Source organism: Rhinolophus sinicus, chromosome 1 (assembly GCF_057876585.1).
Source record: "Rhinolophus sinicus isolate RSI-liver-muscle chromosome 1, RSI-T2T, whole genome shotgun sequence".
NCBI classification, from domain to species: domain Eukaryota; kingdom Metazoa; phylum Chordata; class Mammalia; order Chiroptera; family Rhinolophidae; genus Rhinolophus; species Rhinolophus sinicus.
Genome location: NC_142501.1, coordinates 197,578,464 through 197,592,098, shown reverse-complemented (window position 1 = coordinate 197,592,098; position 13,635 = coordinate 197,578,464). Strand labels below are relative to the sequence as shown.

At 34.8% G+C, this 13,635-nt stretch overlaps 1 protein-coding gene across 6 annotated transcripts in view; it reads left to right on the top strand.

Annotated features, from left to right (window-relative positions):
• TBC1D19 (TBC1 domain family member 19) overlaps positions 1-13,635 on the top strand; it is a 113,452-nt gene that overhangs the window by 31,378 nt on the left and 68,439 nt on the right. For 5 of the 6 annotated variants that reach the window (XM_019743920.3, XM_074322109.2, XM_019743921.3 and 2 more), the window contains exons 5-8: positions 6,991-7,065; positions 8,458-8,521; positions 9,388-9,434; positions 11,902-12,012. In XM_019743920.3, the coding sequence (XP_019599479.1) occupies positions 6,991-7,065; positions 8,458-8,521; positions 9,388-9,434; positions 11,902-12,012 (297 nt within the window). The remainder of the gene's footprint in view (positions 1-6,990; positions 7,066-8,457; positions 8,522-9,387; positions 9,435-11,901; positions 12,013-13,635) is intronic. The other variant, XM_074322099.2, reaches the window with a different exon arrangement.

Here is a 13,635-nt window from a genome sequence, read left to right as displayed (position 1 = left end):
TGTTTGTGAGGTTTCTCAGCTATGATGTCACTCTTTTTCTCCCCCTTTGTGTACTGCACTCTTTGGAAGGAAGTCACTAAATATGATCCACACTTACGAAGGGGCAGTTATGTTCTATTTCCTTGAGGAGGGAGTAGCAACAGAAATTCTTTGGAATTTTTCTGCATGGAAGAGTTGCCCCCCCCATTTATTTATGCAATCACTTATTTATATTAGTATGGACTCATGGATATTTATTTTGTTCTTTGGGTGTTAATCCAATATGCATTCATTTTGTTGCTTACAATCTATTTTGGCATGTTAAAGGCTCAGAGAAATTCTGCAGTAAGGAGACTGTTCAATTTGATTTAATCCAGTGTTGTTCAAACTTATGAGACCATGAAACCCTATTTCCATGTAAAATACTTTGGGAATTGCTTTGCTACACCTTTCAGAGAAAGTAGTATTTGAAGAAACTGATACACCTCATGATAAATATAAATGCATGAGTTTTCTTGTGTGCTAATAAGCACACAGAGCTCTAAGTGTCTGCCAGGTACCACTTCCGTGCTTTACAAGTATTCACTCATTTCATATGCATGAAAAGCCTATGAGGTGAGTTACTCTTATGATCTTACATCCAACTTCATAAAAGTAGTAAGTGGAAGAATTGGGGTTTGAACCTGGAAGTCTGGCTCTAGATGATATTCAGCCCATTTCTCTATCCAGTCCAGAACTGCTCAGGCAAAATCAAAATACACAATATGATTGTATTTACCCTCCTCTCTGTCAATCCAGTAACCTAAGCAAAAATGAGCGTTTTCTTATTTTTTTACATTATTTCAATTCGAATCCCCTTCCTAACTCGTCTTTCTGTCTTCTGTATTGTCACTCTATTTCTTTAAAATTTCAAGATTTTTAGGATATAATTCTAATCTTCTACTCATGCTTGCGAGGTTGTTAATGACGTTGTCCCTTTTTCTCACTCAAGTCTGATTTCTTGCCTTCTCACACCGTCCCTCCCCATCCTGCCACTCCCCTCCCCACTTCCACACATACACATTCTGTCTGTCTAGTCATACTCGACCTCTTAGTTGTTCCAGTAGGGGAACCATTGCTCATGCTATTGCTTCTACCTGCAACTGCCTCCCACATATTTCGGGCTAACTTATGCACATTCTTCATGTGTCAGGTTAAATGATAGCTTTTTTAGGAAGGCTCTCCGACCCCCAGATTTCAGATTTTCAGGTACTTTTCCTGTGTCTCCACTCCTCTACATGGGAGGGACCCTGTACTTCCTCCCACAACATTGGGTTGTTTGTATCATTCCCTAGATGCTGTAGTCCTGTGAACACGCACGATCAGTGTCTTTTCACTACTGTATCTCTGTCATCTGGCATAATGTCTGGTACATGGTAGGTGCTCGATACATATTATTACAATGACAGGTGAATTAAATAAACAAAAAAAAGGAAAATATTCTCTCCTAGAAAATATTCATACCCTTTTCCCTAGTATAATTACACTTGTAGAAGTTTAAAGGAAAGCATCAGAGAAACGCAGAGACTTATGTTCATGATAATAGTGAAAAATTTTAAAGAATCTAAATGAACAATAGAGCTTGGCTTAAATATAACACCGTGTCATGTTATACAGGCATCAGATATGTAATTTTTAAAGAAATATGAAATACGAAAGTGCATACAATGTCATCTTAAATGGAAAAAGCAAAACATAAAACAATATAATTCCACTTTAATTAAATATGTACATGAATATGTGTATGTATATACACATACATATCTCAATTATTATATCCATACATGGGTAGAAAAATGAAAGAAGAGAACAAAATGTTAACAGCGGTTATTTTTGACCGATGGAAATTTGTGGATGCTTATTTATTATTTTATTCTTTACATAGTGTTCTGTTTTCCAAATTATCTTAAGTAAATGTGTTGTACTGATAATCAAAGAATTATTAAAATCTTTTTCCATTAGGTAGCTGGGATATAATTATTTTGTTTTACTTTGTTTTTTGAGAGGGTGAAGAAAATAGTTGTTAATTTTGTAATTTCATAGTTTTGTTTTAGATGCTCTATATTATGCAGTTTTTCAAGATTCCTTATTTACTTTCATTGTTATGAAAAAGGTGATAGCTAGTACCCATTTAAAGATTTCAATACAATTGTGATTCTTTTATAAATCTTTTGCCTCTCATTGCTGAGAAATTCCTTTATTTATGAAACTGGAATATCGTAGATTCCAGTTATTAGGGAAACTGATTTGAAGTCAGCAGTAATTTCATTTGGAGAGGATATGGGTTTGGGCAAAAGGTAATGTCTTCCTATTTAAACATTTTAAATGTAAAAGGCCATTCATTTTCCTTTAAATAACATTTTAAAGCTTTATTTATTTTGTAAGTCTTTTGGGTAGAAAACATTACTTTCTTTGTATTTTGTAGTAGTGCTCTGTCATTTTTTAAGAACTTATTTGCTACTTCTACTCTTTTTTTGGTGCTGAGTATATATTGGAATTTTTACTTAAGTGGTAGCACAGGAATGACTATGATTTTTTTTTTTTTTTTTTTTTAGCATTTATTTTTGACATTTAGGGCTTATTCAGCCACCTCTACAAATAGAACCTGAGAAAAATTAAGTATCTATAAAACTAGAGCTCAAGTGGACCTTTACATTTATCCAGTTCAACCTCTGGAGTTTATCTCCTTTTGCTCAAGTACTTCTGAAAACAGGGAACACACTATTTCACCTACTTACGTCATTTTGGTTAAGTCTTTTACTTGTTAGAAAGTTTCTTTTTGATATTAAATGGTCATGTGCTCCTTATAACATTTACCCACTGGTCCTAATTTTGTGCTTAGCATATAGAAGGCACTCAACATACATCAGTGAGTCAGTGAGTAAACAGAGAAATGAGTGAATACCACTTAATTAAGATTATAGTTCTTGAGGGAACCTAAAGGATGACCCAGCTTGAAAGAAGCCGCTTTATTCAGCTTGGATTTCCCCTCATTGTCTGGAAATTCTATTCCTATTTCTGATGTCTATGGAAATGGCTTCTCTGATCATCTGACTGAAATTCTTGCAGGGGCAGCTTCGAAAAGCCCTACCAACCTGGTCATTGTGTCATAAACATGGAACAGGGTATGGAGAAGACATGGTGAACCACTGTGATCACTTTTCTTTCGGTTTTTAAACAATTTTAAAGGAAGTGGTATGTGTTCTTGACAACTAGAAGTTTTGGTATATCCAGCTTCCTGTTTCTTTGCTCATTCTTTCATACTCTTTCTGTGGTTTATGATATATGGACTGATAGAGCCCCTGTGAACTTTTTGAACCTGTCCCATATTATTATATTTATCTGTTTTATCCTCCCCACCTCCACCACAAAAGTGATGTGTTTCTTAGGGACAGGAAGTTGTTTTTATTCTTCTTTAGTGGCATGTGTTGAACTAGGTGCCCAATACATATTTGTTGAATCAGTTTCTTTTCATTATTTGAAAACTCAGTGACTACACCTCATTTTCCCTTGTTCTAACCTCAAAAATTCAATTTTTTCTGAATATTGAACATACTTTTCCTCTTTTCTTCCTTCAGTTTTCAGTCATTTTCTTCTGGGTTATTTCTAAGATTCTGCTTTAGTTGTGGAGCACAGAAAAAATGGTAATTGAATAAAATTTGATCAGCTTTGGTTCAGTTCTTAAGATTCTTTCCATTCTACTCTCGTGTTCTTTTTCAAAGCTTCCTTATTCATAAAATGAGGGTAATGATACATATATCACAAGATTAATAAAAGAACATGTAAACACATGTAAATTACATAGCTTTGTTTCCTAAACTCTTCATTCAGAATGCTTTCTTCTGATGTCTGATTTCTGTGTAACTTTTTTCTTAACTGTTTTCTCTATCTAGAATATATTTAAGTTCATAAATTAAAATACTTGGTACAGTGGGGTATCCATTTAGGAGAACTATGATTAATCACTTAAGATTATAGTTTATAGAAAATAAATACTTGAATGAGATGTTTTTGCCAAAATAATTTTTTTTTTAAAGATTTTATTGGGGGAGGGAAACAGGACTTTATTGGGGAACAGTGTGTACTTCCAGGCCTTTTTTCCAAGTCAAGTTGTTGTCCTTTCAATGTTAGTTGCAGAGGGCACAGCCCACCATCCCTTGCTGGATTCGAGGAATCGAACTGACATCCTTGTGGTTGAGAGCCCACTGGCCCATGTGGGAATCGAACTGGCAGCCTTCCAAGTTGGGAGCATGGAGCGCTAACCGCCTGAGCCACCAGGCCGGCCCCCAAAATTTTTTAAAGGAGAAGTTGGCAGATATGTTACAGAATAGCTTGTTGAGGTGTCATTCCAGAAGATGACACCTTAGCTCTACATTTAAAAGAAGCAAGATCCAAATTCAGATAATCCTGAGCAAACATAATTCACATTTAAGAAAAAAAGATTAAAAATAGATGGAAGCCAGATGACACATCTGAAGGGCACACCGCCCCAGCTGGGAGGTGTAGCTATAGTGATTCTCTCTAAAGAACCACTAGAAACTTAAGGACGAAGCGTAATGAAATAGTGTACATACACAGCCCAAGGTCAGGAAGCCATCAGACAGGACAGTCAAACTTACCAGCAAAACGGTCAGTGGCCAGAAAGTCTGTCCCAAGGCCGCCTCTGGCAGCCTGCCAGCTTTTGTGTGCGGTGCTCACGCCGTGGGTCCGCCCACCGCGGGTGGGTGAAGCCCGTTCCCTGCGCTCTGCTCCACACGAACATTAGGATATTTGGAATCACAGTTCAATAGATAGCAGTTTTGTTCTTTATATAATAGGAGAAAAATAAAAATTCAAGGATTGGATTTTTAATCTTTATGCAAATTTTATTTTTATAGTATTGATTGAATTAAAATTACTTAGAAAAAAAAAGTCCTCTCTTGTACCTGCTCCCGCCACAGTTGGGTGTGGGGGGAGCAAGGGACAGATGGCCTATTAGAGGAAATGTTATTTAAGCTGAGATCTACAAGTTAAATAAAATTTATCTGGATAAATTGAGAATAAGGATGTTGGGGTGAAAGTGGGCTGTACTGTATTGTTGTAATTAATGTTTGATCATGAATAAAGTACTCTCATGTAGTTTAAGTTTTGGATCTAAGAGAAATATTTACAGTGAAAAAAGTAAAGAGGATTGAAAATAAGCCAGTAAATGGAATTAATTTCGGGGGTATTTTATACAATTTATTTAAGAGTGTTATTTTATTCTTGAAAAATCTATTGCATGTATTTAATAAAGTAAACCTTATACATTTCACACAGCTGTACATTTCTCCTATAGATGAGTAATTTTTTTGTTGTTCATTCATTGCTTAGGCCATTGTATCAAAAAATAGGTTTAAATTCTTGCAACATTACTTAAAATAGAAATCTGTTCGATTATTGAGCGTCTGTTGTGTGCCAAACAAAGTGTGATAATGCTCCGTAATAGGTGAACGAATCGGTGCTTTGAGAGCCCATGAGCAATAGGCACCTAATACCACCTGGGGTGGGGACTCCAGGCAAGAGAATGCTCAATAGAGGCGAAGACCTGAAAGGTGAGTAAGGTTTATTCAGATAAAATAGGAATAAGCATGCTGAGGATTGGAGAGGAGCATTGAGAGTATATGCCAGATAAAGACAGTAATGAATGTATTTAAATATGTGTTAACAGAGAAGCTATGACTAATGATAGCTGTAGTAAAAGCTACCAATTATTGAATGATTATTATCATTATTATGTCATTGTTCAAAGTGACATAATGTCTTGTGACTTTACATCTTTAATCTTTGTAACAACCACATAAAGGAGCTATTATTATTATTCTACTTTTATTGACTAGTTATAATTGTCCTTTGTGAATAATATAATGTATAGTTCTTTTCTCTTTACTTGGTCTAAATTTTGGAGCTTTGGTATTATTTTAGTTTCAGTGAGTCAGAAGTGGCTTTTTTAGGCTTAGGCATATTTTAGTAAAAAGCCAAAAAATAATTATGACATTTTATGTTGGCATTAAAAAGAGTAGTTTGCTAAAATATGATATATAGAGATAATCAGTCTATGACGTACTATTAAAATTAGTTAACTTATTATTTCAAGTTTACAAGAGATGTAGGTGATGGGGAAGAAGGTAATCAATAGTGTGAAAAGCTGCAAGACAAATCCTGATTGTGAGACATTCTAAAAGAGAGCTGTCTTGGACGCCTCAAAAAGTCAGTTATCATGAAAAAGAAAATGACAAAGAGACGCTAGATGAAGCTAGACTGAGAGACCTAACAACCAAATATGATGTAATGAATTAATTTTTAATGGATCCTAGATTTTTAAAATCTGTAAAAGACATATTGGGGACAACTGGAAAATTTGGAATATGGACTAAATATTAGATGATCTGAAATATTATTATTAATTTTGTGTGTGTGGTAGTGGTATTATGGATATGTGGGAGGTGGTTCTTAGAACATTCATGCTATAGTATTTAGGGCTGAAAAGTCATGTTTGGAAAAATGGTAATATAATAGTTTCTATAAATTTTTTTTTTTTACTAGGTCATTAGTGTGATTCCTGAATATCAAATATTTATAAAATGCTTAAATTTAATTTACCTTTTTATTATCTGCTATTTTTTCTTATAATGTTTATCACCATTTGACTTATTGATTTTTTTTTTTTTTAATCTATCCCCATTCCCATCCTTCACTAGCATGTCAATTTTATGGGGACTGAGACTTTCTGTTATTCATGGCTTAATTCACAGCACTAAGGATAGTGTCAGGCACATAGTAGGCAGTAATCAATATTTGTTGATAGAACTAATAAATGAAGATAACCAATCTCAACCAACCTCACCATTTCTGTATAACCATATCTTTAGTGTTTTTACCAGTGTTTTTTTTTTTTTTAATCAGTTTCAGTATTGTTAACCAGAAACAGTAACAGATTGTTCCTTGTTTCAGGGAAGTTGGGAAAAAAGAATTTTGAAGAGTTTAAATAGTATGTGCACTGAACTGAGTATCCCATTGGCACGAAAGGTACTTTTAACACTTAAGTTTTTTACTGTGAATCAAGCACTAGGAAATATCATGAAGTTATAACTGTTAGGCAGATTTATCTTTTTTTTTTACTAGTATATCACTTTGTTTTGAAACAAATCTGTAAAAGACCAATTATGTGGGTGTATTCTATATAGATTCCTATTACGTATGCTGTAATGCTTTTTGTAATAAACTTATAACTTGCGAATAAATAGAAATAAAGGACAGAATCTTCGGTATAGATTATTTAGAGATTTGGCTGTACTTTAAATGTACTTTAAAGATTTTAATTATGTTTAGTCTCCTTACTTTTCTGCTAATTAGCACAATTAACCATATTTTTAAATTAGAGATGGAGTTCAGGCACTTTCATCTTATAATAGCCAATATGGTACCATCTTTATTAACAATCAGTATTAACATAGGGAATTAAAAGAATGATTTGTCATCTCTCTGCAGAACTATTTAGATTGAATAGTATTAGATTTACTTAGGTCTAATACTCAACATTTGTTTGTCAGTCTGGGCTTTGAGGTGGGGAGAGATGAAAAAGGAGAGAAAATCCACTTGAGGAATGTTCTGGATTCTCTACAGCTGCTCACGAGTAGGAGAGAACAAGTTTCTCTTCATTTCGTTCTCCCTACCTGGTATTTATTCCTTGCTGTTGGGCAGAATATAGTGGATGTACTTTGGATAATATTCAAGGACAAGTCACAGAAGACACCAGAAGGATGGTGTATAAAAGGATAAATTTATATAAAAAACTGTCTAAACATGTAGTATTATGTACTATACTGTCTGTCATATAGGACAGGGGGTGTCCAACTTTTTGGACCATATGCGGTAAAATACACAACAGCCGGGCCACTCACTCGAGGTGAAGTACATATTGCCTCACCTGGTTTATTTAAGTAAACTAAATATTTTTTTGGAATTTGCTGCGGGCCAATAAAAAATGGATTGCGGGCCGCAGTTGGCCCACAGGCCGCAGTTTGGACACCCCTGATATAGGAAGATGATGCTACTGACTCCCAGTCATACTCTCTTGGCCAGTCCCCCTTGCGATGCGTTTCTGAGATTGCTGGATGGGGTAAGAGGTGTGGTTTGTGGCTGAGGAGCAGTTTTTCTTAGTCACAGTTACTGGCCTGTACAGATTATTTACCTTCTTTTCCTGAATTCATTAGCTGGGCCATTGAGACTAGCTATAATAGTTAAATAATAACGGTAATTTAAGTGTAATTCCAAAAAAGTTTACCATGTGTAATGAAATTATTTTTTCTTGTGTTATAGTACCTTATTTAAACCTTTAGATAAGTTATTGATTCTAATTTTTCAGCTGCATTGTTAAACTTCACAAAATGAAACCAATTTTTAAATTACATTTTTTAGAGGCCAGTTGGGGAACAGAAAGAACTTCTCAATAAATGGAATGAAATGGGAACTGATGAACCAGGTATATGAAGGACTTTTTTCAAAATGTGGTAGTGGGGAAAAAATTGCCTTCTTAATTATGGATCCAAAATAACAATATTAACAATTTTTTTGGACAGGTAGCAACTTTCCCTTCCCATGAATTTACTATCATCTGTTTTGTTTGCTTAAACTTGTACTTTGCACTTCAAAAATCCCTAACCTTGGTCAGTGTTCTCCATTCTTTTGAGAACATTTAAACCAATTATATCTTTTTTAAAGCAGCATTTGAAAACATTTTTATAAAAGAGTAAATTAAATCGTTCCATGGATTTCTTAGACTCCTAGTTAAGGTAAATATTTTTCAAGCTTTAATTACATTGAGATGTTAAAGATAGGTTATATGGTGAAAAGTTTTAAGAGTTTTAAAATGTTTTTAAGAACTTATTTTGGTCACTTTAACGTTTAAAATTGAGTCAACCAATTTTATAAACATATAATGAGTGATAACTACATATAAGCGAGAACAGTTCAATACAACCAGAGGAGCTCACTAAGAATGCATTGCTTGTATTCTACATGTTTTGAGAATTCTCATGTACAATTTTTATATTATATTGACATTGTTTTTTCAATTCAATTGTAAATAATCTATTACAAATTTATGATAGGGAGACTCTTAATTTCTTCCAGAATATGTCATCTAGGCTGTGAAGGGAAGGCCTGTCTTTTTATTTTTATGCTCCCAAGACTTAAGAAAATATATGACAAATAATCAATACTCTACAAATGTTTAAATTAATCTAGCTGCACAGCAATGTATGAAAGAATCATTAACATTTATTATTAGTAAGCATTCATATAATGAGTTAACTGAAATTTTGTTTTAATCTGTCTTCTTAATTCTAGATTTAAGCCTTTTCAGACCTGTTTATGCACCTAAGGATTTTCTTGAGGTACGTTCTATTGGTTAAATATGTGTATATTAATAAGGGAAAAATGTGAAAGAAATGATGATGTAAGAATATCTCCAGGCAGAGGAATCTGCATGTAAATAGCCCCTGAGCCACTGGAGCAGTGGAATGACATGATCAGATTTGTGCTTGGAAAATGTTCTTGGAAAATACATTGGAGTGTGGAAAGATTAGAGCCAAGTAAATCGATTTGGAAAAGTTTTATTAAAAAATAGTCACTGTGAATCATGTAGCCTGCTGCCTGGAACATATAGTTTCTTGGTGAATCCTTTCCCTTTTTGTTCCCTCCCTGTTTTAGTAGTCCAGAAAATAAACAATGTAAGTACAGGCTACGTTAAGTAGCACGTTATAAATGACTGGTTAGTATATTCTATCCCATTTTGACTAAGGGTCACTACAAGACTTCCAGGTATCCCTGGAGATGAGCAGAGATAGATAACCTGCTGGAAGTTGATCCAATCTTTAACTGCTGTATTGCCAACATGGGGAACAATGCTTAGCATACACTTGCTTAATGAATAGGTTTTGAATGAATGAATGAATCTTTCACAATTTATTTTTATTTCTTTTCTGAATCTGTTGTCTCTGATACCAGTTTGCCAGCATTAAACGCTGTTAGAAACTATTTCAGGCCTTTTGGAGTTGTAGTCTCCTTTTAACTTTAAAGAGAAGTTATATTGGTCAGAAATTGCCTTTATAGCGATCCCATTATTTCTCTTAGCTTCTTAAAGGTTTCTCCCAAACTCTTTCCTTTTCTAGCACTGAGGGCTGAAATTTCATGTAATTTTTACATGTTATCTTTAACTGTGTTTTCTCCTTGGTAGTCATACATTGTTTCCTTAAGGATTGTTGCTGAATTGATCCTTTAGTATTCATGCTAAGATTCTTCTTTAGTTCGAGAACATTCTCTTTAATTATTTCCTTAGTTATAGTTTCTGCATTTCTAGTATTTTATATTACCCATGTATTCATAATTTCTTTTTCTTTTCTGTTTTTATAAGTTTCCCATGCAATATAATACCTTATTTGTGTAATTAGCATAAAATTGTGCTGTTCTTTATTAGTCTGTGTTTAACATTGTTGATTCTTTGCTAAGCCATTTATTTTTTTTTAATTAATTAATTAGTTTATTTTTTTCCTTCTTCCACCTCTCCCCCCCCACTCCAGTTCAAGCCATTGTGTCTCAGTCTAGTTGTGTAGGACACAGCTCCCTGGCCCGTGCTGGTATTATGGGCCTTGCACTCCCCCTGGCTGAGGGGTGGGTCGCCAGTCGTCGGCTGACCACTCACAGCAGCTCTTGCCGGCTGCCAGCCATGCTGGCCACTGGGCACTCATGGTGGCACATGGTGGCCCATGGCAGCCTGTGGTAGCTCATACATAAGAATTTTTTTTTAATTAAAATTTATTGGGGTGACAATTGTTAGTAAAGTTACATAGATTTCAGGTGTACAATTCTGTAATTCATCATCTATATCTCACATTGTGTGTTCACCACCCAGAGTCAGTTCTCTTTCCATCACCATATATTGGAAGAAGAAATTTTTAAATAAAATTACTCATCATAACATTATATAGCAATAAACACTACAAGTACTATAATTTTTAAAAACATAATATGTTATGAACATTTTTTCATATCATTACCTACATTACTTATATTAATTGAGGCATGTTACACTGTATATTCTTATATAAATTAATCATAATTATTTAAATAATTCCCTCTGATGTGGGAATGCTTAAGTTGTTTTGGTGGGATGTTTAAGTTGCTTTACGTTCTTCGTTATAAACAGCACTTCATTAACATTCTTTCTGCAATATTTTTACAAACATCTTTATTTCCATAACTACACTCATAGAAATGAGATTCCTAGATTAATGGATATGCAAATATCTGACTTTTTTATCTGCTTAATTTTGAAAAGTATATAAATGGTCTTTCTTGTTAGCTTGGCGTCTGAAAATTTCCTCTTTTTTTTCCCATGTAGGTTTGATTTAGAGGTGCTACTCTGCAATATTACTTCACCCTCTTTCTTAAAACATTGTCTGTATTTGTTTTTAAAAGGGTTAGAGTTGGTTCTAAAATTTTCCCTGGTAAATTTTATAATCAAGCATTTAAAAAGTTTGTTCTATCACCTTCCCTGGAAAATTATTATAATCAAACAATTTTTGTTTTTTCTTACCATCAAAAAGTTTTTCTTTAAAACTAAATTCCTAACTTTTTAGTTTTATATAGTAGATCATCAGTTGGACTACTAAGCCATCCTAATTAAAGCATGTTTATGGCATTTTCACATTTTAGTATAATTTTAGAATGTCACTAGAGTATATGCATAACCCCAGATAGTTTTTAATTTTGTGGTGATACAACAAGAATATGACTGCCAATTTTATAAGTGTAGACATCCTATAAAGAAACTAATTAATTTTGTTGGATTTGTTTTTAAAGGTATTAATTAATCTTCGCAACCCAAATTATGAAAATGGTGATTCTCTTAGTTTCAGGACTCATTTGGGTTTAATTCAAGTTCCTCTGAAAGTAAAAGACATCCCTGAATTGGTAAGTATAGGCATCTAAAAACCAATGAGCATATTTTAGAAAACAATCATTAGAAAAATATTTTAGTGCAGCATATATCTAACCAATAGGACCATCTGCTAAATAAATAAATAAATTGAAAAGTTTCTTTTTTGTTGTAAATGTGTCATATACAGAGTGAGTTGCTCTGCTAGTGGGATTAAAGATGAGCTGACATTGACCTATAAATGCTTTTGCTTATTCCTCATTTTACTAAACAGCATAGATTTATAAGACAGCTTGTTGGGGTTCAGGTGCCTGATGTATGACTATAAAATGGATTGAAATACATTGTGAATTTCATAATTTTTTAAAAAGAATATACATTTTTTAATTCAACCAACCTTTATTAAGCTCCCAACATGGTGAGGCACTGAGGGAGATAAGGGAAAGTAAGGAGAGAAATCAGTTGATGGTCTTTCAGCTCCAAATCTACCTTTTTCTGCTCTGCTTTGTTATACTGGAACTGGACCTTATAAACTGTCTTTTGCCACCTGGCTTCCTATTAGGCTTTGTTACAAGGGTTCTGCAAGGACCCTGCAGGATCATCATAGCAGGAGAAAGAGGCTTCCTTTCCTGGTTCCCTTGTGTGGGAACCAGCTGATGGGCATGCAGAAGACCCAGTAGCACTCACCTGGGAAGCCCTTACCCAACCAGCACTGGCCTGTACCCTCTGGCAAGTTTTGTCACCACCTCTGGTCTGCATGTTCCTGTGGCAACCACTCCATCGCCATAGAGATCTGAATCTCAGTCTTGAGGGCTGGGGAGGAGACACTTTCCTGTATTCTTTGTCCCTTCTTGATTCGCTGTCCTTCAGCCTAGAAGTCATGGTTGCTTTCTGTATTTGCTAATTCTATTTTTTCCTGTTCACATTTCTGGTATGGTTTCTATTTCCTGATTGAACACTGACTGATACAAGAAGCAAGATGATGTTTTACATAGGACTTTGGAAAGCTCAAGAGTTGGAGAGCCCACATGTTATAGAAGGCCATGCTGAGCCATGGGGCTGAATGTGGAGATTGTATGAAAGTCTGTATCAGGAGGGGTTAGACATGCCCCAGGCCCCTACCCCCCTGCATAGTCAGGTGACTACTCCTCCCCATAGGAGACCAGAGGCATGTTCATTAGAGAAACAATCAGAAGGGATAAGAACTCAGAGACCTCAGATACAAAGCAGGACAGAAATGAGGCACTGTATGGAAAACAGAGGAATTAAGTGAAAGTTAATGGAATGCTGAGATTAATTCCCTCATCCCTTACCACCACTACTATGGTTTCCCAGTTCTCTCCTTCCTCATCCTGCACCAGAGAAGAGACTAAGAGAGCTTTGAAGAACCCTCACAAACAAGGTAGCTGGCTGGCTATCAAATTGCCTCCCAGTGAAGCCCACCACACTCTACTCCCAATCCTTGCAGACGGATCTTCCAGTCAGTTTTTTATTGCCTCCATCATAAATGACCAGCCTGGGATCTACGGATACTTGAAATCTTCCAATTTGAAAGGCAGCAACCAAAACTAAGACAGACAAATGAAAAAATAATAATAATAGCAAAAATAGCCAATGTATGGAATGAGCACTTATGACCACTAATAGTTGTTTCAGGT